The sequence below is a fragment of the Leucoraja erinacea genome, chromosome 5 (assembly GCF_028641065.1).
Source record: "Leucoraja erinacea ecotype New England chromosome 5, Leri_hhj_1, whole genome shotgun sequence".
Taxonomy (NCBI): domain Eukaryota; kingdom Metazoa; phylum Chordata; class Chondrichthyes; order Rajiformes; family Rajidae; genus Leucoraja; species Leucoraja erinaceus.
The window spans coordinates 16299325-16320737 of record NC_073381.1 but is presented as its reverse complement, the minus strand read 5'-3'; the positions used below and the strand labels follow the sequence as shown (position 1 = coordinate 16320737).

The window sequence follows — 21413 nt, the reverse complement described above, 5'->3', positions numbered from 1 at the left end:
CTGAGCCATCAGTTAAATGGATCTACACAAAATGCTGTGCAAAGTTGGTGCTAGATTTTGCCACATTCTAATACATTCTACACAAGGTTTCTAGCAAGACTCATAAGGTCAAATGTGATAGGAGCAGAATTAGGCCATTTGGACTGTTAAGGCCCAGTCCCACTTTCCCGAGTTACTCACAAACTCTCCTGAGTTTTCCCCTTGATTCGAACTCGGGGAATTACGGTAATAGCCGTTCATAGATACTCGGGGCTATTTTTTTTAACTCGGGACATTTTTCAACATGTTGAAAAAACATCCCGACTTACCTGATGCCCCGAGGTCCTACAGCTGGCATTACGATCCGCTGACAAATACATATGTCCTACGAGCTCACTGCGACTTTTTTGTCGTATTCCCCTTCTCTGCCTCCGTCTGCGCTGAGGCCTAATGGCGGAGCTGGCGGCCTCGAGGCTCAGGAGGCAGAGCCCGCCAGGACTCGCCCTGAGCTCGCTCCCGTGAGGACGGTCCGGCTCGGGGCTGGAACAGTGCTTCCGTGAGGGGCTGTGACGCTCCCGTGAGGGCGGCCAGCGCGAGGGAGGAACGGTGCTCCCGTCGGAGTGGCCGAGCTCGGGGAGGTATTGTATTGTATTGTATTGTATTCAAATTTATTGTCATTGTCTCAATTTGAGACAACGAAATGAATTTTCCTTACAGGCAGTATCATAAAAAAATCACAAAGAAATAATAAAAATAAATAATAAATAAATAATAAAACATATTAAAAATAAAATTGAAATTTAATTAAAATGTAAAAAAAGCACAAATACAGAAGTCCACGACACAACATAACATAAATGGCACCAAGGTGAGGATGGCACCATAGTCCAGCCAGCCTCCCCTCCGTGTTCATCCATGGTCGGGGCCTTCCGAGCACCCGCAGTCGCCACCCCGGGTGGCCCGATGTTCAGGCCCTCACGCCGGGCTGGTGGAACGCCGACGCCGAACCCCGACGGTGAACATCCTCCTCCTCAGCGGCCCGGACCTCCTTGATCAGCCGCCTCACGCTGCTGGAGTCCGCAGCTCCCGAGTCCGCAGGCCGAGCCAGGCAGAGTCGCAGGACCCCGCGTTGTCCATCAGCGCCGCCCGCGTTGGGAGCTCCGCAAACCGCAGCTCCAAGATGGTGGTGCAGCAGGTCCAGCACTCCGGGCTCCAGACAGCGACCCCCGGTAAGGCATCGCCAGCCCCGCGATGTTCCAGCGCTGTCCCGCCGCTGCTGGAGCTCCGGTCGATCCCGGCAGGAAAGGCCGCGCCAATCCAGGCAGGTAGGCCGCTGTGGGGGGAGGGGGGGGGCGAGGACGCGACTCGAATAATAGTCGCGTCCTCAGCAGGAAGCGGCTGAAGGACGGTATCCCCCGCACCGTGCCCTCTTCCCCCACATAAAAACACAAAAAAAACACAAAGAAATACACTTTTACATAACTAAATAAATACACAAAAAAACAAAAAGATACCGGGCTGTAGGTGGAGGCTGCTGGCACCAGCGCCACCGGAAGTACAATACCTAATGGCGGAGCTGGCGGCCTCGAGGCTCAGGAGGCAGAGCCCGCCAGGACTCGCCCTGAGCTCTGATACAATAGGTATGGCGCTCCCAGCCCGAGGGAGGAGCGGCGCCCATGTCGGGGTGGCCCAGCCCGAGGGAGGTACGGAGTCCATGTCGGGGCGGCCTGGCGCGAAGCTGAGACGGTAACGGCACTCACGTGAGGGTGATCCGGCTCGGGGCTGGAATGGTGGAACGGTGGTCCGGTGGCTGGGATGGCGTTCTGGTGGCGGTGACCTGAGTCCGGGGTTCGGCCGCGAGCCAGCGGCTGCGTCAGCAGGACTGGTGGGCGGCAGCTTCGACCACCCCGGGGCGCGGTGATTGAGCCACGGGACTGTTTTTAACATCGCCCGTCACCCCCCCCCCCCCCCCCCCCCCCCCCCCCCCGTGGGGTATCGCCTCAGCGCAGAGGGAGAAGAGGAGGGAAGAGACTGCAGACCTAAGACTTTTGCCTCCATCACAGTGAGGAGGTGCTAGGTGGACTCACTGTGGTGGATGTTGATGTGTGTTTATTGTTGTTTTTTATTGTATTGTATGTATGTATGACTGCAGGCACGAAATTTCGTTCAGGCTTTGGTCTGAATGACAATAAAGGCTATCTGTAATCTACCGCCATTCCCTGACATTCCCCGAGTTCGAATCAAGGGGAAAACTCGGGAGAGGTTGTGAGTAACTCGGGAAAGTGGGACAGGGCCTTTAATGCTTACCCTCAGCTTCTATCTTAAGATGTCTGTACGTTCCAATGTTTATTTAGCACATTTAGAAAGTGAAATTGTTTGATATGATTAGCTGCTTACTAAATTTGATGACATCACAGCTGCTTGAACTGCTTGAACCTATATTTGATGGCAAAATGTGTCTGCAAGTTAAATTGTTGCACCAGCATCCTTAAATCTTCAAGGGGGGCTTTCTTCAAGGTCAGTAGTGAGTGCTGTGCTTTCCCAGACTTCAAATTCTGCAACATCAACTGTATGTTGTTAGCATGGTTTTATTCCAGAAACATTTAGGCTACAATAGTCATGCAGATAGGGTATTATTTAATTTGGACAATTCCTTGTGTGACGAAATAGGTTTAAAAAGTCTTGTGATGATCTAGCAAGGATAAGGAATTGAATGATTTGCCTTTTGTTTGAAGGTAGGATAAAGCAAATGTTGGCAGCAGTGACAAAGGTGGAATGTGTTAAGCAGATGTGAGCAATTTATTGTTCAGTTGTACTCCTCTGGTACATGCAGCAGTCACTGTTCATGTTCCCGTATATTTAACCGAGAGCAACCAGAGCATCTACCAAGAATTCCAGAGTTTGTACCATTTTAGTAAAATTTAGAAAATGCCAGTTAGTGCCACACAATCAATGTCAGTATAACTTTTACAGCTTGTTGAAAGGTATTTATGTTATCATATTTTAGCCTTGAATATTCTCCATGTTTCATATATAGGCACTGCATTTGACGTGGTTGTTGTGGGCTTGAAAAACAGCGCGTAAATGAAATATCACCTATATCAAACATACCAGGCACCGCATGCCACTACGAAAGATTTCCCTTCAACATGTACCAAGCGTTATGTGAAATGCATGACACTAACCGTCGGGTACTAAACTTCAAAAATTACTCGTTTATGCTCTATAATTTAAAATATATATCCCTAAGACAGATACATTTAAACATATAACCTAATAGCTGCAAGGAATCATTGGAGTTTGCTTTCTGTTGAAAGCTGATGTGTAAATTTGCCAGGCAAAGTTTGAGCGTGTGATTCCGAAGGAATAAGCACATTAAGACAAGTGCATTATTCTAAAAACGTGTAAATCAAGCATGCATAAAATGCGAGGTGCCTGTATTTGTATGGAAAATTTGCATCAATGAAGGGAACATGAATACTGAAGAAGGGCATTGTGCCAATTTCAGACTACAGGAAATATATTTATATTGTAAAATTATAGCACAGTCGTGACAACAGGCATTATTTGTTGAGCTCCAAACAGATGTAAAACATTTCCCCTGTTCCCCGTTTTCATCCTTTAACTTTCCACCATAGTTACAGATTATTCTTTGGGGAACTGTAGCAACATATTGGACCACATCTGGCAACATTATCTTATCTTCCAAGTAGCAACAAATGAATAACACAACGGAAAATATTTGGACAAAATAGATACTAGGAAGAATGTTCTACTTGTGGGGAAAAAAACAGGAAATATATTCCAAACCAATGCTCATATGCCAACTATTATTTTGACACTGGTGCTTTCTGTGTCGTGCAAGTATCCTATCTTTATTTGGATTGGATTCTGCAATGTAATTGTAAGTCCAATTTAAACTTAACAACTACTGTTCAAGTCTTAAAAGACATGTCTTGAGTAACTGAAAATCACAGGCATTCTGATCAGGACTTTTCATCCTCGTGGACCAATTGTGTTCATAGCCAGAGAACGAGATGTCCTGTCAATATGATAAAAAGAACATTGGTCCAGTAAAAAAAAAAATGTTTTTCTTCTGAAATCTATAACAATATTTTTTTTCCCACAAACAATGCTTTTAGGATAAATGTTGATTTTTATATAGTCAACTAATTATTTGCCAACTTGTGGGTTATCCACAAGAGCTTTGAAAGCTTTATGCTGTCAGTCGGAAAAGCTTACAATGTTTACTGAAAAGGCAGTACTTGGGATTTGCAAAGCTTATACTTCCAAGCTTTAAAAACCCATTGTTGGAGCTAGAATAGTAAGAATATAGTAAAGTTATTAAACCTGAAACTTTTTGAAGCTTACTATATTTACACAGCAGTTCCTAATCCTAGAGAGTCATGCTATACTATAAAAATGTCTGGCAGCTCTTACAAATAGAAACACAATGCATTAACCACTGAAAGGAAACTTGGAGTTGGAGAAGCTGGAAAACAACCTCAGTAGAATATGGATTTCAAAAAAGAACAAGAAGGCACACATTTCTTACATGATTCAAGTGGCGAGGCTGATAGAAAATCAGTGAAGAATGTGAGGATTTGGACAAAGCAATGTTTGAATTATTGAATTAACAAAAAGATGAAGTTGCATCTGTGGCAGAGGTTTCTGGGGCACTGGGAGCTTCCCCGACTATCCATATCTTGCCAGAAGGCCATACCAATGCCCTAACTACCATCTTGTCTGCACTTAGATTAAAGAAGGTTGCAAAACAAAATGACATGATCTTATGTTGCTGTCATCCTGTGCTCAACCCCTTGGCCGAAATCTCCTTAGCCAAAGCCTCAATAATTATCCTGATACTTCATTTCAACACGCAGCATCTCCCAAAACAGACACTCCTGAAAGGCCACTGTGCTAATGCCTCCCTTTCTCTTATTGGTAGGGGCAGTCACTCCAAGACACTAATGGCTCCTTTTAAAATCTCTCATACTGCTCCTCCACTCAGCTTCTTGCCTGCTGCTGAAACTATGATGGGAAAGTAGGGTATCAATTTAAAACATAGGAAGGTAGATTTTAATGACACAAATCCAAGATGGTTAAATGGTTGCTCAGGGTGCTTTTGGATACATCATAGCCAGTGTTGCAGTGCTAATTTTTAAATTCAAACAGGGCGTCATTTCAGGTTTTGCTTGGGAGGGGTGGCGGGGGGGCAAGCTTGTCAGCCAAGAAGGCCAAGATTATAGCCTATCACTACATTCCAGTGTGTAACGTACAATAAAACTTAATTTAATATTATGACAAAATATTGTACGGTTGCACTCACTAATTATCATGAAATATAATTATCAAGTAAGTAAAGAAAAATAAAGAGTTGGATTGGACACACCCCCAGGAAACCTGCCACAAATATCAGCCGGCATGCGCTGAAATGGAACCCAAGGATAAAGAGGTGTGAAGAAGAGGTGTGCAGACAGAAATGTCTGAGAGTGGGCTCAACTGGGGAGATCTCGAAAGAACTGCTAACAACCGAGTGAGGTGGAGGACATTTGTCAATGGCGATGCTCCCTAGAGGAGCAAAGGTCTTAAGAAGAAATAAGAAGAAGAAGTAAAGAAAAAGACGGTAATCATGTATTTTTACAAAGGTGCCGGCCCGGCATCAACTCACCCTGACTCTCCCGCAGCTCTGGGCCATCACACACTCACACTCACTCACCCACTCACACACACACACCCTCACCCACTCACTCACTCACACACCCACTCACACACCCACCCACACACACACTCACACACACACTCACACCCACCCACACACACACACCCACTAACACACCCACACACTCACTCACTCACTCACCCACCCACCCACTCACTCACACTCGCTCACCCATCCACTCACTCTCCTCACTCACCCACTCACTCACTCGCCCACTCACTCACTCACTCACTCACTCACTCACTCACTCACTCACTCACCCACTCACCCACCCACTCACTCACCCACTCACCCACTCACCCACTCATTCACTCACCCACTCACTCAGCCACCCACTCACCCACTCACTGACTGGCAGCACTGCACCCCTGATCATAGCTACCTTCCATCAATCACTGAAGTTGCATATTGATTAATTTAATTGGCAAACTCGTCAGCAAATGATTCAGCCTATGCTTGATTTCGTTATCGAGCCCAACAACTAAACCTGTAAACCCCTCCACTACCACTCTCCTCTGCCTAGCCGAACTTGGCCTCACACACAATAACTTCTCTTTTGACTCCTTTCACTTTCTTCAAGTCAAAGGTGTAGCCATGGGCACTCGCATAGGCTCCAACTTTGCCTACCATTTTGTTCGCTACATTGAACATCTTGTTCCAAATGTACACCGGCACCATTCCGCATATCTTTCTCCACTATATTAACGACTACATCGGGGTTGCCTCCTGCACCTGCCTCGCACAGTTATCTTGACTACACGTACACCCACGCTGCCTCTTGCAAGAACTCGATCCCTTACATTCAATTTCCCCATCTCTGCTTCAATGTGAGACTTTCCACAAAAGAATATCAGACATGTCCTCTTAGAGTCATAATCATAAACCATGGAAACAGGTCCTTTGACCCGACTTACTCATGCCAAAGGCTCTTTCATCAGTAAACGCAGTAAAAGAACCTCACAGCTGGATCCCTCATCTATGTCTCCACTGTGTTCTACAGTTCTGCTCTTGTTTCCCCTCCACCTTCCCCTAGATGGAAAAAGGTACAGTTCCCCTTGTCCTTACCATTCACTCCACTAGCCACAGCAAACTCTCACATTTCTACCACCTTCAAGATGATCCTACCACTAGTCACATCTTCCCAATCCCACCCCTTTCCACAGAGACCACTCCCTCTGTAATTCATTGATGCACTCATCACTTCCCATCCAAAATGACCCCATCCCGGGCACTTTCGCGGGTAACACCTGTCCCTACATCTCTTGCCTCATCTCCACCCAGGGACCCCCACCAGCCCTTCTAGCAAGACAGAGGTTCACATGCACCTCATCTATTGCATTCAGAGTTCCCATTGTGGCCTGTTCATCAACAAGACCAAATGTACACTGGGTGACTGTTTCGCTGAATTCTTCCACTCAGTCCACCAAAGTCTACTGGATCATCCGGCTGCTAACTATTTTAACTCCCCTTTCCACTCCCACGCTGACCTTCCAGTCCTGGGCCTCTTCCATTACCAGAGTGAGGCCACATCTCTCCCACCAATCCCACCCTGCTTTCCTCCACTTTCCCTGTCCATTCACTCCCCTTCTCTCCTCATCTGACCCCCTTTTGTCTCATTTTAAACCTTCAGCCTATCAAACCCCCCCCCCCCCAGTTGCATTAACCTATCACATGGCAGGCTTAGTGCCACTCCGTCTCTTTTCCAGCTTTTTATCGTACCAGAATCATTGTGAAGAAGGTTCCTGACCTGAAATGTCACCTATCTATTACCTCTATAGATGTTGCCTGTGTTCTTCCAGCACTTTGTGTTTTTCTCAGGACGTCATCATTTGCATTCCTTGTGTCTCAACTAAATTGCTAATTCTGAAATCTGTAACATTTCATAGTTCACCTTTGAGGTCAAGCAGAACAGTGAAGCTGGGACTCATGGGAACTTGGCCAAACTAATACTGGACAATCGACATCACAACTAACTGGGCCAGATTAGCTGGGGTCATCTTCCAGCTGAGATGTTTATGAAAAGCCACAGCAAGTGTATAACAAACCCCAACCCACCCCATCAGCAAGCCAGGGCAGCGATAACTTTGTTTGGTAGCACGTGATTACTCTGCATGGCCAGTGATAACTCTACTTGGTGGTAAGCAGTGCAGAACCTTGACGGCGCCCTGTGATCTCATTAACGACTGCAGTCAGTAAAGGCCAAAGAGAGCTCCACCCAAAAGAATGAAGTTGGCACCGGCACCACTGAGGCAGGAAATCAACCGTAGAGAGCGGCAAACCATTGACTCCAGGAGCGCAGAAAAGATGCTTGTAACCAGTTCGAAGCATGACATATAGTGAAAAAAGGTCACAAAGTTCTGGAGCAACTTAGCGGATCAGACATTTATCCATGTTCTTCGGGGATGTGGCCTGACCCGCTGACTCCAGCACTTTGTCTTTTTTTGGCAAACCAGCATCTGCTGTTCTTTATTTCTACATCTCTGGAGAAGATAGATAGGTGATGTTCAGGTCAGGACCCTTCTTCAGACTGAGAGAGGAGGAGAACCTTTGCAAAGTAGGCATACCTTGAATAGATTTTTCAGTGGAGCAGTGAAATGTAGACCCAAGGAACAGCAGATGTTGGTTTATAAAAGAAGATACAAAGTGCTGGAATAACTAAGCAAGTCAGGCTGCATTTTTGGAGAAGATGGATAGATGACATTTCAAGCTAGGAACCTTCTTCAGACTGGAGAAGGGTCCCCCCAACCTGATACATCACCTATCCACTTTCTCCTGCGATACTGCCTGGCCAGCTGAGTTACTCCAGCACTTTGTGTCTTCTTTTGTAAACCAGAACATGCAGTTCCTTGTTTCCACAGGGCCAGGACATAGCCTGGCAAGTGATAGATGGGTACAGGGTGAAGTGGTTTTTTGATAGGCAGGTGGTTGGGTAAAGGGCAGAGATGAAAAGGTGTGAGATGAGGATAGAAGAGTTGCGGATTATGAAGCCAGAGGAAGGAATGAAAGTGGAAGGGGAGGAGGAAGAGGTGAGAAGTGTATGCGAATCTAGGTGGGGCATGGGGATGGAGAGGGAAGAAGTCAGGGCAGTGAGCTGTAAGCTACCTAAAATTGGAGAATTCAATGTTCATACCGTTGGGTTATAAATTACCCAAGCTCTTCCCTGTGCTCCATTTGAAACTTATAAACCAAACCCCCCTCCCCCAACTTCTTCCCCCCATTCTTTACCTGTGCCCCACCTGGACTCACGCCCATTTCTCCACTCCCCTTCCACCTACATTCCTTCCTCTGGCTTCACAATTCACAGCTTTTCTATATTTATCCCATACCTTTAGTCTTATCATCTCTGGTCTTTGTCCTGCCTATCAACCCCCCACTCCCCCCCTCACCGGAATTTATCTGTCGCTAGCCAGGCTTTTTCAGCTTTCTTCCAGCACAATCTGTCTGAGGACGGGTCCTGACCCGAAATGTCAACTGTCCATGTTCTCAAGAGATGCTGCCTGACATGCTGAGTTACTCTAGCATTTTGGCTGTTTTTTTGTAAACCAGCATTGCAGTTCCTATTTTCGACATGACATATATTGATTGGGTCTTGGACAGTTAAAGCCTATGTTATGTGTTGCAATTGTGTGGCTGAATTTGTACCGGGATCCCACTTGTGTCCCTTTGTTTGCCTCTTTAGTTTAGAGATAAGCAAGCCCTTTAGTTTAGACCAGATACAGCTCAGAAACATAAGCCCTTTGGCAAATACGAGTCTGCATCTCGACCCTTCTAGTCCAGCCGATCACCTGCGCTCCTCCTTCCATCCGTACGAACCTGCCTCCACCACCTTCATGGAAGAAGATTCCACAGTACACTATCTTACCAGCGCGCTCAGACCAACCCTCCATTCCCTTCCCATCCATATAACTATCAATTTATTTTTAAATGATAAAAAACGAACCTGCCTCCACCACCTTCACTGGAAGCTCATTCCACACAGCTACCACTCTCTGAGTAAAGAAGTTCCCCCTCATGTTACCCCTAAACTTCAGTCCCTTAATTCTCATGTCATGTCCCCTTGTTTGAATCTTCCCTACTCTCAGTGGGAAAAGCTTTTCCACGTCAACTCTGTCCTTACACACTTGGGAGAATTTTACAAGTGCTGAATTACCAAAGCCAAATAACCTACAAACCTTCACATCTTTGGAGTGTGGGAGGAAACTGGAGCACCCGGAGGAAACCCATGCTGTCACAGGGAGAACGTACAAACTCCGTACAAACAGCACCTGTAGTTATGATCAAACCTGGCTCTCTGGCGCTGTAAGGCAGCAACTCTACCGCTGCGCCACTATGCCGCTACCGTGGTAAAACAAACTTGTACTGTTGAAATTTGTTGAAGGGGTATTTGTTGAAATGCTCATAAAGACGAGAAGCCACACATGCCACTTTCCTACCTGGAGAATGATTATTTTTTAATAATTCATGATTAATCAGAGAATTAAAATTAAAAATTGTATACACCTAGAATCATTTATCATAAATTCTACTGCTAGAATGCTAGGTCCCAAAATATACACACATTAAAATAAAATGTCTATTTAAATACTGGCTAATAAGTTTGGATGCAAAAATCAAAGTTAGCGCAATGTATACAATGCGCACAATGTTGGAGCATATAACTAAACAATGAAGAATATAAAGATATTTGAATAATATTAAAAGTTGATATTTTAGAGAAGTATTACTGTACTTTCCTACAAGGGACCTTTTTTCCATATGCAGTACAAGAAAAATCTTAACTTCCCAAGAAAATTGACACATTGATGTATCGTGTAATGTGAAGAAAGCCAAACTGGTAAGTGTGCAGCTGAAGCAAATTTGTTTTCCAGTTACATAACATTCTTGGAAATTCGTAGGCTGCGGGCTTATGTTTACCTAAACTGTATTTAGGGAATCATAAGATAGCAGCAAATATATTTCCAAGAATGCCATGTAGTAATAGGACTAATGGTAAGCAGGACAAAATAGTTAATTCAGAAACAAGGGTTCTGAACTTAAAAAAAGGAAACTTTGAGGGTATGAGACGTGAATTGGCCAAGATAGACTGGCAATTGATTCTTAAAGGGGTGACGGTGGATATGCAATTGAAGGCAATTAAAGACCGCATGGATGAAGTACAACAATTGTTCATCCCAGTTTGGCAAAAGAATAAATCAGGGATAGAGTAGGAGTAAACGGGTCCTTTTCAGAATGGCAGGCAGTGACTAGTGGGGTACCGCAAGGCTCAGTGCTGGGACACCAGCTTTTTACAATATATATTTATGATTTGGACGAGGGAATTGAATGCAACATCTCCACGTTTGCGGATGACACAAAGCTGGGGGGAAGTGTTAGCTGTGAGGAGGATGCTAGGAGGCTGCAAGGTGACTTGGATAGGTTGGGTGAGTGGGAAAATGCATGGCAGATGCAATATAATGTGGATAAATGTGAGGTTATCCACTTTGGTGGCAGAACAGGAAAGTAGACTATTATCTGAATGGTGGCCGATTAGGAAAAGGGGAGATGCAACAAGATCTGGGTGTCATGGTACACCAGTCATTGAAAGTAGGCATGCAGGTGCAGCAGGCAGTGAAGAAAGCGAATGGTATGTTAGCATTCATAGCAAAATAATTTTAGTATAGGAGCAGGGAGGTTCTACTGCAGTTGTACAGGGCTTGGTGAGACCACACCTGGAGTATTGCATACATTTTTGGTCTCCTAATATGAGGAAATACATTCTTGCCATAGAGGGAGTACAGAGAAGGTTCACCAGACTGATTCCTGGGATGGCAGGACTTTCATATGAAGAAAGACTGGATAGACTCGGCTTGTACTCGCTAGAATTTAGAAGATTGAGGGGGGATCTTATAGAAACGTACATAATTCTTAAGGGGTTGGACAGGCTAGATGCAGGAAGATTGTTCCCGATGTTGGGGAAGTCCAGAACAAGGGGTCACAGTTTAAGGATAAGGGGGAAGTCTTTTAGGACCGAGATGAGAATTTTTTTTTTCACACAGAGAGTGGTGAATCTGTGGAAATCTCTGCCACAGAAAGTAGTTGAGGCCAGTTCATCAGCTACATTTAAGAGGGAGTTAGATGTGGCCCTTGTGGCTTAAGGGATCAGGGGGTATGGAGAGAAGGCAGGTCCAGGATACTGAGTTGGATGATCAGCCATGATCATATTGAATGGCGGTGCTGGCTCGAAGGCCCGAATGGCCTACTCCTGCACCTATTTTCTATATTTCTAACATTTTAAAGTCTAAAGTCATATAAAAAGAATATGACTCAAGTAGGGAATTGGCAGATAGCCGACAGCATGAAAAATTTATAATTACAGTAAATCACAAACAATGATAAGACGGAGGACAGAAAGGAGACAGTGAACCAAGTGACATGCTACCAGGACAATAACCTCTCCCTCAATATCAACAAGGCAATGGAGCTAGTTATTGATTTCAGGAAGCATGGTGCAGTACTAGCAATAATCAGTATCAACGGTGGTGATGTAGAAATGGTTGGGAGCTTCAAATTCCTTGGGGTTAATATTACCAATGATATGTCTTGGACCAACCACATTGATACAATATCCATGAGGGTACACCATTGATCCTACTTTCTGAGGAGACTGAGGAAATTTGGCATGTCTCCAGTGAATCTTTCAAACCTCTACAGATGCACAAATGGTTCTGCCCAGAATGGAAGAGTCAATCTTGAGACCAAGGTGAAGGATAGATTTGAAATTATTCTTAATGTCTGATCAGATTCCATAATCTGACTGAATGTCAAACCATGGGAGTGCTAAATAGTTTAGGACTGTTACAAATGGTGGTACCAGTATCACTGCTAAATACACAATCATCAAATCATTCAGGAATTCAGAGAGACCGGCAACATTCAATACAGTGGCTGCAATTGTCGTTAGAATCTTGACATTCTACAGCAAGTAATTCACATCCTGAATTTCCATCAAATGCAATTCATGTGAATATAATGAATCATTTTTTACTGGCTTGGAACATTCTAGAACACTTGTTTGATTCGTGCTCTATCCAAACCCCACTCTCTCTACATCTACTACACGATTGTGCCATTCACAATATCTCCTGCAGTAACTCGCCAATGGTTTTTTGATAGCATCTCCTGAATTTCCATATAACCATATAACAATCACAGCACGGAAACAGGCCATCTCGGCCCTTCTAGTCCGTGCCGAACACTTATTCTCACCTAGTCCCATCTACCTGCACTCAGACAATAACCCTCCATTCCTTTCCCGTCCATATACCTATCCAATTTATTTTTAAATGATAACATCTAACCTGCCTCCACCAGTGGCGTAGGGTGGGTTTTTGAGCACCCGGGACAGTTTAAAGTTTTGCGCCTCCTCATTAGCGCGGGGGGGGGAGGGGGAGAAGGGAAGGGGAAGGGGAAGGAACACGTTTTTGGTCTCTTCCTTTGGGGGATGAGACTTCTTTTGTGGTATCCCCCGTCTCCGCCTGCATCGAGGCCTAATGGCGGAGCTGGCGGCCTCGGAGCTGGGGCAGAGGCAGCGGCGGCTGTGACAGCGGCAGCGGCAACCAGAACTCGGAGCGGGGACAGCGACAGCGGCGGCCTGGCCTCGGAGCTGGGACAGCAGCAGCGGCCGCCCGGCATCAGAGCTGGGACGGTGGTGACAGCGGCTGGGACGGCGGCAGCGGCTGGGACGGCGGCAGCAGCAGCGACAGCGGCAGCAGCAGCGACAGCGATGGTAGCAGCGATAGCGGCGGCCTGGCCACGGAGCTGGGGCGGCGACCTGGCCTCGGAGCTGGGACGACGGCAGCAACAGCGGCGGCCTGGCCTCGGAGCTGGGGCAGCGGGGGCAGCGGCAGCGGCCGCCCGGCATCAGAGCTGGGACGGCGGCGGCAGCAGCTGGGACAGCGGCAGCAGCAGCGATAGCGGCGGCCTGGCCTCGGATCTGGGACGGCGGCAGCAGCAGATAGTGACAGCGGACATTTGGCCCCTGCCAATGTGATGGCCTCCCCCGAGCTGGCTCCGGCGGCGCAGCGGCGGACTCTGGCAACTTTCTGCTGGAGCGTTCTAAATGGTTTCCCCCCTTATTCCGGGCGGGCTCTGGCATGCCTCTAGCGGCAGCGGCGACCCGGCCTCGGAGCTGTCAAATGCACTCTTCCCCCAATACCATGTGCCCTAATTTTGCCCACTAATCTCCTCGGAGTCAAATGGACGGCGCGTCAGCGGCTGGGACGGCGGCATGCAGCAGCAGCGACAGCGGCTTGTCTGGCCTGGCCTCGGAGCTGGCGGCAGCAGGCCAGGCTCTCCAGCTGCAGCATAAAGCGAGACTCAGGTAAGTGCCTCGGAGCTGGGATGGCGGCGGCAGCGGCTGGGTCGGCGGCAGCAGCAGCGACAGCGGTGGCCTGGCCTCGGAGCTGGGGCAGCGACCTGGCCTCGGAGCTGGGGTGGCGGCGGCAGCGGCTGGGACGGCGGCAGCAGCAGCGCCAGTGGAGGCCTGGCCTTGGAGCTGTGGCGGCAACCTGGCCTCGGAGCTGGGCCAGCGCAGCGGCGGCCTGGCTTCAGAGCTGGGGCGGCGGCAGCGGCGGCTTGGCCTCGGAGCTGGGGCGGCGGCAGCGGCTGCCTGGCCCGCGCTGTTTTTATACTTACAGCTCCAGGTAACCCCCTCCTCGCTCCAACGGCTCCCCGGGCCTCTGTAGAAGCAAGCCCCGCGTTGTTTTTATACTTACAGCTCCAGGTAACCCCTCCTCGCTCCAACGGCTCCCCGGGCCTCTTAATTTTATTAAAACATTTTATCCAACAATTTTTTTGCGCCCCTAAAAATTTAGCGCCCGGGGCAACCGCCCCACTGGCCCCCCCCACGCTACGCCACTGGCCTCTACCACTTCCACTGGAAGCTCATTCCACACAGCTACCACTCTCTGAGTAAAGAAGTTCCCCCTCATGTTACCCCTTAACTAAGGACTGAACAGATATTGAAATACAATTAGACAATAGACAATAGAAAATAGGTGCAGGAGTAGGACATTTGGCCCTTCGTGCCATTCAATGTGATCATGGCTGATCATCCCCTATCAGTACCCCGTTCCTGCCTCCCCTTATCTCCTGGCTCCGCTAACTTTAAGAGCCCTATCTAGCGCTCTCTTGAAAGTATCCAGAGAACCGACCTCCACCACCCTCTGAGGTAAAGAATTCCACAGACTCACAACTTTCTGTGTGAAAAAGTGTTTCCTCATCTCCGTTCTAAATGGTTTACCCCTTATTCTTAAACTGTGGCTCCTGGTTCTGGACTCCCCCAACATCGGGAGCATGCCTCTAGCGTGTCCAAACCCTTAATAATCGTATATATGTTTCAATATTTGCTAATGTTACTTTGAATCCCTTGATCTAAATCATTGATGTATATTGTAAATAGCTGCGGTCCCAGCACCGAGCCTTGTGGTACCCCACTAGTCACTGCCTGCCATTCTGAAAGGAACCCGTTAATCCCTACTCTTTGTTTCCTGTGTGCCAACCAATTTTCTATCCATGTCAGCACTCTACCCCCAATACCATGTGCCCTAATTTTGCCCACTAATCTCCTATGTGGGACCTTATCAAATGCAATTAATATCTTCCTTCTTACCTTAAACCCATGCCCGTTGTCTGCTAGATTTGGATGGAGGCAAAACAGAACTGAATGTGGAAGTTCTTGCCATAGTAGAAATATCTCCCTTCTTACCTTAAACCCATACACTTGTCTGGATTAAATTCCATCCAACACAGGTCTGCTCAACTTTCCAGTTAATCAATGTCTCGTATCTCAAGCAAACTTTCTATTACTCCACCAATTCTTGTATATTTACTCATCATACCATTTATATTCTCATCCATGTCACATATATTACAAAGGTAAGTCCCCAGCACTGATTCCTGTAGTACACCACTTGTTTAGATTTCCAGTCAAGAAACAACTATCTGCCTCCAATCACACAGCCAGTTATGAATTCATTCACCAGCACACCCTGGATCTCATGCTCTAAAGATTTTAGAGGCCATTATAAAGGATGAAGTACAGAAGCACATGATAAAATAGGTTGAAGTCAGCATGGTTTTGTGAAGGGGAGATCTTGTCTGACAAATCAGTTGGATTCTTTGAGGAGGTTAATAGCAGGGTAGACAAAAGCAAGTCAGTGGATGTTGTTTATTTGGATTTTCATAAGGACTTTGAAAAGGTACCACCTGTGAGGCTGCCAATGAAGATGAGAGCACATGGTATTAGAGGGAAGATACTAGCATAGATAGAAATCTGGCTGAATGGCAGAAAGCTAAGAGTGAAAATAAAGGGGACCTTTCTGGTTGGCTGCCGGTGACTTGTGTGTTACGCAAGTGTCAGTGCTGGAGCTGCTACTCTTCACGTTGTATGTCAATGATTTGGATGAGGGAATTGAAGGCTTTGTGGTCCAGTTTGCGGATGATACAAAGGTAGTGGAGGGGAACGCAGATACAGAAAGCAGACACACCGCAGAAGGACTTGGACGGATTGGGAGAGGGGGAAAAGACGTGACAGGTGGAACACAGTGTAAGAAAATGTGTGGTCATGCATTTTAGTGGTAGGTATAAAGGAGTAGACTATTTTCTCAATCGGGATTCAGAAATCGTAGTTGCATAGTGATTGGGAGTGCTGGTGCAGGAATCCCAAAAGACAAAATTGAAGTAAGGAAGGCAAATGCAATGTTAGCATTTATTTCAAGAGGACTACAATATAAAAACAGGGATGTAATGCTGAGGCTTTATAAGGCACTGGTCAGACTGCATTTGGAGTATTGCGAGCTGGTATGGGCTCCATACCCGAGGAAGAATGCGTTGGCATTTACAAGAATTATCCCAGGGATTACTGGATGAATATATGCTGAGTGTTTGACGGCACTGGGTCTGTACTTGCTGGAGGGTAGAGGCATGAGGGGGAACCTATTGAAACTTATTGAATAGTGAAAGGCCTGGATAGAGTAGATGCGGAGTGGATGTTTCCATTCGTTGGAGAATCTGGAACGAGATGGCATAGCCTCAGACTAAAAGGACATACCTTTAGAAAGGAGATGAGGAGGAATCTGTCTGATTCATTGCCACAGACGGCTGTGGGGGTCGTCATTTGGTATTTCTAAGGCAGAGATTGACAGATACTTAATTGGTAAGGGTGTCAAGGGTTATGGGAGAAGGCAGGAAAATGGGTTTGACAGGGAAAGATAGATCAACCATAATTGAATGATGGAGTGGACTCAATGGGCTGAATGGCCTACTTCTACTATGACATGAACTTCCACATTCAGTTCTGTTTTGCCTCCATCCAAATCTAGGCTCAGCTTCTCACCCCCTGCCAAACTAGTATAGAATCTCCCCAGCAACACCTGCCAAGAAGAATTTTGATCACAATCCTGTTGAGATACATATGGGTTGCCCCTGGCTCGCTTTCCCCAGAACCATTCCTAGATGCTGGAATCTAAAGTTTCCCTCCTGCACTATCTGTCCAGTTTAGCATTTATTTATATTATTTTTCTTTTTCTTTATACATTGGTGCATGAGAATAATCCAGTAATCTTGATTCCTTTTTAATCTTTTGGCGAATTTCTTAAAATAATTATTTCTCGTTGGTACTGATATTTCACTCAGTAAACATTAAGTACCTCAACAGTATCAACTTCTCACTGTACTTAAATCCCCCATTCATTAAAGTTGCTTCTATTGAAGCATTATGGTGTGGAGGATGTCATGCTATTTACTACATGCATCAACAAACCCCTTTTGTATGTAAACCAGGACATGGTAGCCTGGCTCTGACATTTTGCAGATGTGTATGATTACTTTCTTGCTCTTGTAATCTATGTCAGTGAAATCCCAGGATCCCATAAGGTTTCTTAACTATTTTCTTAACTGAAGAACAAAATGACAAGTTCCCTGACCTGGAATCAAACCCATTGTGCTGAGAGTACTAAATCCTCACTACAAGTCCTCCAGTGACTGGAGACATTTATGTTGATCCTTTGGTACATTATACATTGATCTAAGAAGGAATAATATTCACAAAAAATGTACAACAGTTTTTGCAAAAAGAGGTGAGTAAACCATTTAGTACTCACAGGCTTACCATCTGCACCAGGTTTGCCTGGATCGCCATTTTCTCCTGGTATTCCACGTTCTCCCTAGAAAAAACGAATGAAAAAAATCGATATATACGTTGTCTCAGTTTCTTCAAATGAAAACCTTAAGGTTGTATTCTTTCATATAAAATGGTAACATGCCTAGTTAAGATAAAAAATAAAAATAAAATTAAATAGCACCGGAACAAACTGGAATCAGCATATACTATTTGCCTAAACTTGAAAGATGCAAGCTGCGACTTATACTAATTTGTGCCCACAAATCATTACCATTCTTGGAGTACCCAGATGTGGAGCCAACAGTTGCTTAAATGCCAGCTCTGCAGGGGATCAGATCACACACAAATTGTGCTGCAGAGGACTCAAATGAGGAGGTTGAGAGGAGAAATCACATGGGAAGTCTTGCGGCTTTGGCAGGCCTTCTTGAAAGTCCATGTGAAATGTCGAAGTGCATGACCTTTTAGGCTTTTAGCCAAATCTGCAAACTATCTGTTCTGGTAAAGAACTGGTGACTAATTCCACTTCAACATGATGGATACAGATTTGATGATTCCCATGGATAGAAACATAGAAACATAGAAAATAAGTGCAGGATTAGACCATTCGGCCCTTCGAGCCTGCACCGCCATTCAATATGATCATGGCTGATCATCCAACTCAGTATCCTGTACCTGCCTTCTCTCCTTTAGCCACAAGGGCCACATCTAACTCACTCTTAAATATAGCCAATTAACTGGCCTCAACTACATTCTGTGGCAGAGAATTCCAGAGATTCACCACTCTCTGTGTGAAAAATGTTTTTCTCATCTCGGTCCTAAAAGATTTCCCTCTTATCCTTAAACTGTGACCCTCTCGGTCCCAAAAGATTTCCCCCTTATCCTTAAACTGTGACCCTAGATGGGCATCTAGAAAAGGGCTAGATCTAAAATCTCAGATTTGATGATTATTGAGAAATGAAGATTATTGTAATCTTCTTGAATTTTTTTAAGAGGTTACTCGGGAAATTGATGAGGGTAAAGCAGTGGATGTTGTCTATATGGACTTCAGTAAGGCCTTTGACAAGGTTCCTCGTGGAAGGTTGGTTAAGAAGGTTCAATGGTTGGGTATTAATGGTGGAGTAGCAAGATGGATTCAACAGTGGCTGAATGGGAGATGCCAGGGAGTAATGGTGGATGGTTGTTTGTCAGGTTGGAGGCCAGTGACTAGTGGGGTGCCACAGGGATCTGTGTTGTGTCCACTGTTGTTTGTCATTTACATCAATGATCTGGATGATGGTGTGGTAAATTGGATTAGTAAGTATGCAGATGATACTAAGATAGGTGGGGTTGTGGATAATTAAGTAGATTTTCAAAGCCTACAGAGAGATTTATGCCAGTTGGAAGAGTGGGCTGAAAGATGGCAGATGGAGTTTAATGCTGATAAGAGTGAGGTGCTACATCTTGGCAGGACAAATCAAAATTGGACGTACATGGTAAATGGTAGGGAATTGAAGAATGCAGGTGAACAGAGGGATCTGGGAGTAACTGTGCACAGTTCCCTGAAAGTGGAATCTCATGTAGATAGGGTGGTAAAGAAAGCTTTTGGTGTGCTGGCCTTTATAAATCAGAACATTGAGTATAGAAGTTGGGATGTAATGTTAAAATTGTACGAGGCATTGGTGAGGCCAATTCTGGAGAATGGTGTACAATTTTGGTCGCCTAATTATAGGAAGGATGTCAACAAAATAGAGAGAGTACAGAGGAGATTTACTAGAATGTTGTCTGGGTTTCAGCAACTAAATTACAGAGAAAGGTTGAACAAGTTAGGGCTTTATTCTTTGGAGCGCAGAAGGTTAAGGGGGGACTTGATAGAGGTCTTTAAAATGATGAGAGGGATAGTCAGAGTTGACGCGGATAAGCTTTTCCCACTGAGAGTAGGGAAGATTCAAACAAGGGGACATGACTTGAGAATTAAGGGACAGAAGTTTAGGGGTAACATGAGGGGGAACTTCTTTACTCAGAGAGTGGTGGCGGTGTGGAATGAGCTTCCAGTGAAGGTGGTGGAGGCAGGGGTTCGTTTTTATCATTTAAAAATAAATTGGATAGTTATATGGACGGGAAAGGAATGGAGGGTTATGGTCTGAGCGCAGGTATATGGGACTAGGGGAGAATACGTGTTCGGCATGGACTAGAAGGGTCGAGATGGCCTGTTTCCATGCTGTAATTGTTATATGGTTATATGTTTATATGGTTATAAAAAGAACAGACTATCGGGCCTATCATGCAACATCTGATACATAACATCTCGGCTTCCCTCTGAGCCATCCATAGAGAACATAAGAAATAGAAGCAGGATACATAACATCTGATACATAACATTTCGGCCATTGTCCCTCATGTCTGCTTTGTCACTTGAAAACTTTCATCTGGGCACCACTTTCTTGTATGAATAACTTTCTCCCCTTGATCAAACCCTACTCTTGATTGCCTTAATTTCTAACTATCTATTGATCTCTGTCTTAAATATACTTTGTGAAACTTCCAATGCATATTATTCTCTAGATTCACTACATTATGGGTGAAGTATTTTCTTTTTAGCTCTGTCCTGAGATGTAGTCCTGTTCTAGATACCCATCCACATTAACTCTGCATCTATCCTTAAGAATGTTGTATATTTCCAAAGGGATCAGCTCTCATTCTCTGGAGAGTACAAGCCCACTATGCTTAACCTCTCTTTATATGGTAAATCTACAATCTGAAGAATCAATCCAGTAAACCTATGCTACATTTTTTCCATAATGAGTATACCATTTCTCAGACAGCGTGGTATTGATTGAACACAATATTCCCAATGCAATCTCATAAAGCCCATAGAAAATGCGTGTCTCTATTTGTGTACACAAATCCTCTTGCAATAAAGGCTAACATACCAATTAGCTTCTTATGCTTGTGATGTATGTGTTTTGCAATGGAAGCTACTTTTGGCTTGTAAACTCAGCTTACTGCATGTATAAGACTACGGCCATACACGCTCAGGCACTACAATTCACTGCTTTGGATAGCAGTGCTCGAAGGAGCATTGAGAATACCAAAGCCATCTAGTTATTTAATCTGTGTTTACTATAATTTATTGCGATGCTACCCTGGACCAGTGACATTGTCGCCAAGAAGCATTAAGTGATTGCCCTTCTCTCTGTATTGTGATCATAATATCACTTAATTAAGGGCCTGTCCCACTATCACGACCTAATTCACGACCTTTTTAACTCATGGACATTTTTCATCATGCTAGAAAAACGCCCCGACCTACTTGATGCCACGAGTACCTACGACTAGCATCACGGCCTGCTACGACCTACCTATGATCTCCTACGACCTTGTGACGACCATGCTGCGAGTATGAGTCAAGGGCAAACTCAGCAGAGGTCATGAATTAGGTTGTGAAAGTGGGACAGGCCCTTTTGTCCTCTTGTTGCCCAAAAAGCATTGAGCCGAGGTCATCTAGGTCTAGAACAGCTCATGATAATACCCCAGGGCCATGTAAAACCTCTGTTACTGCAAATAAGCAACCTT

At 45.4% G+C, this 21413-nt stretch overlaps 1 protein-coding gene across 1 annotated transcript in view; it reads right to left on the bottom strand.

Moving 5' to 3' along the window:
• The window catches only part of LOC129696946 (collagen alpha-1(XXI) chain-like), a 103101-nt gene that overhangs the window by 74141 nt on the left and 7547 nt on the right, over nt 1-21413 (bottom strand). Inside the window, exon 2 of the mRNA XM_055635077.1 lies at nt 17842-17904. Coding sequence (XP_055491052.1) covers nt 17842-17904 — 63 coding nt within the window. The remainder of the gene's footprint in view (nt 1-17841; nt 17905-21413) is intronic.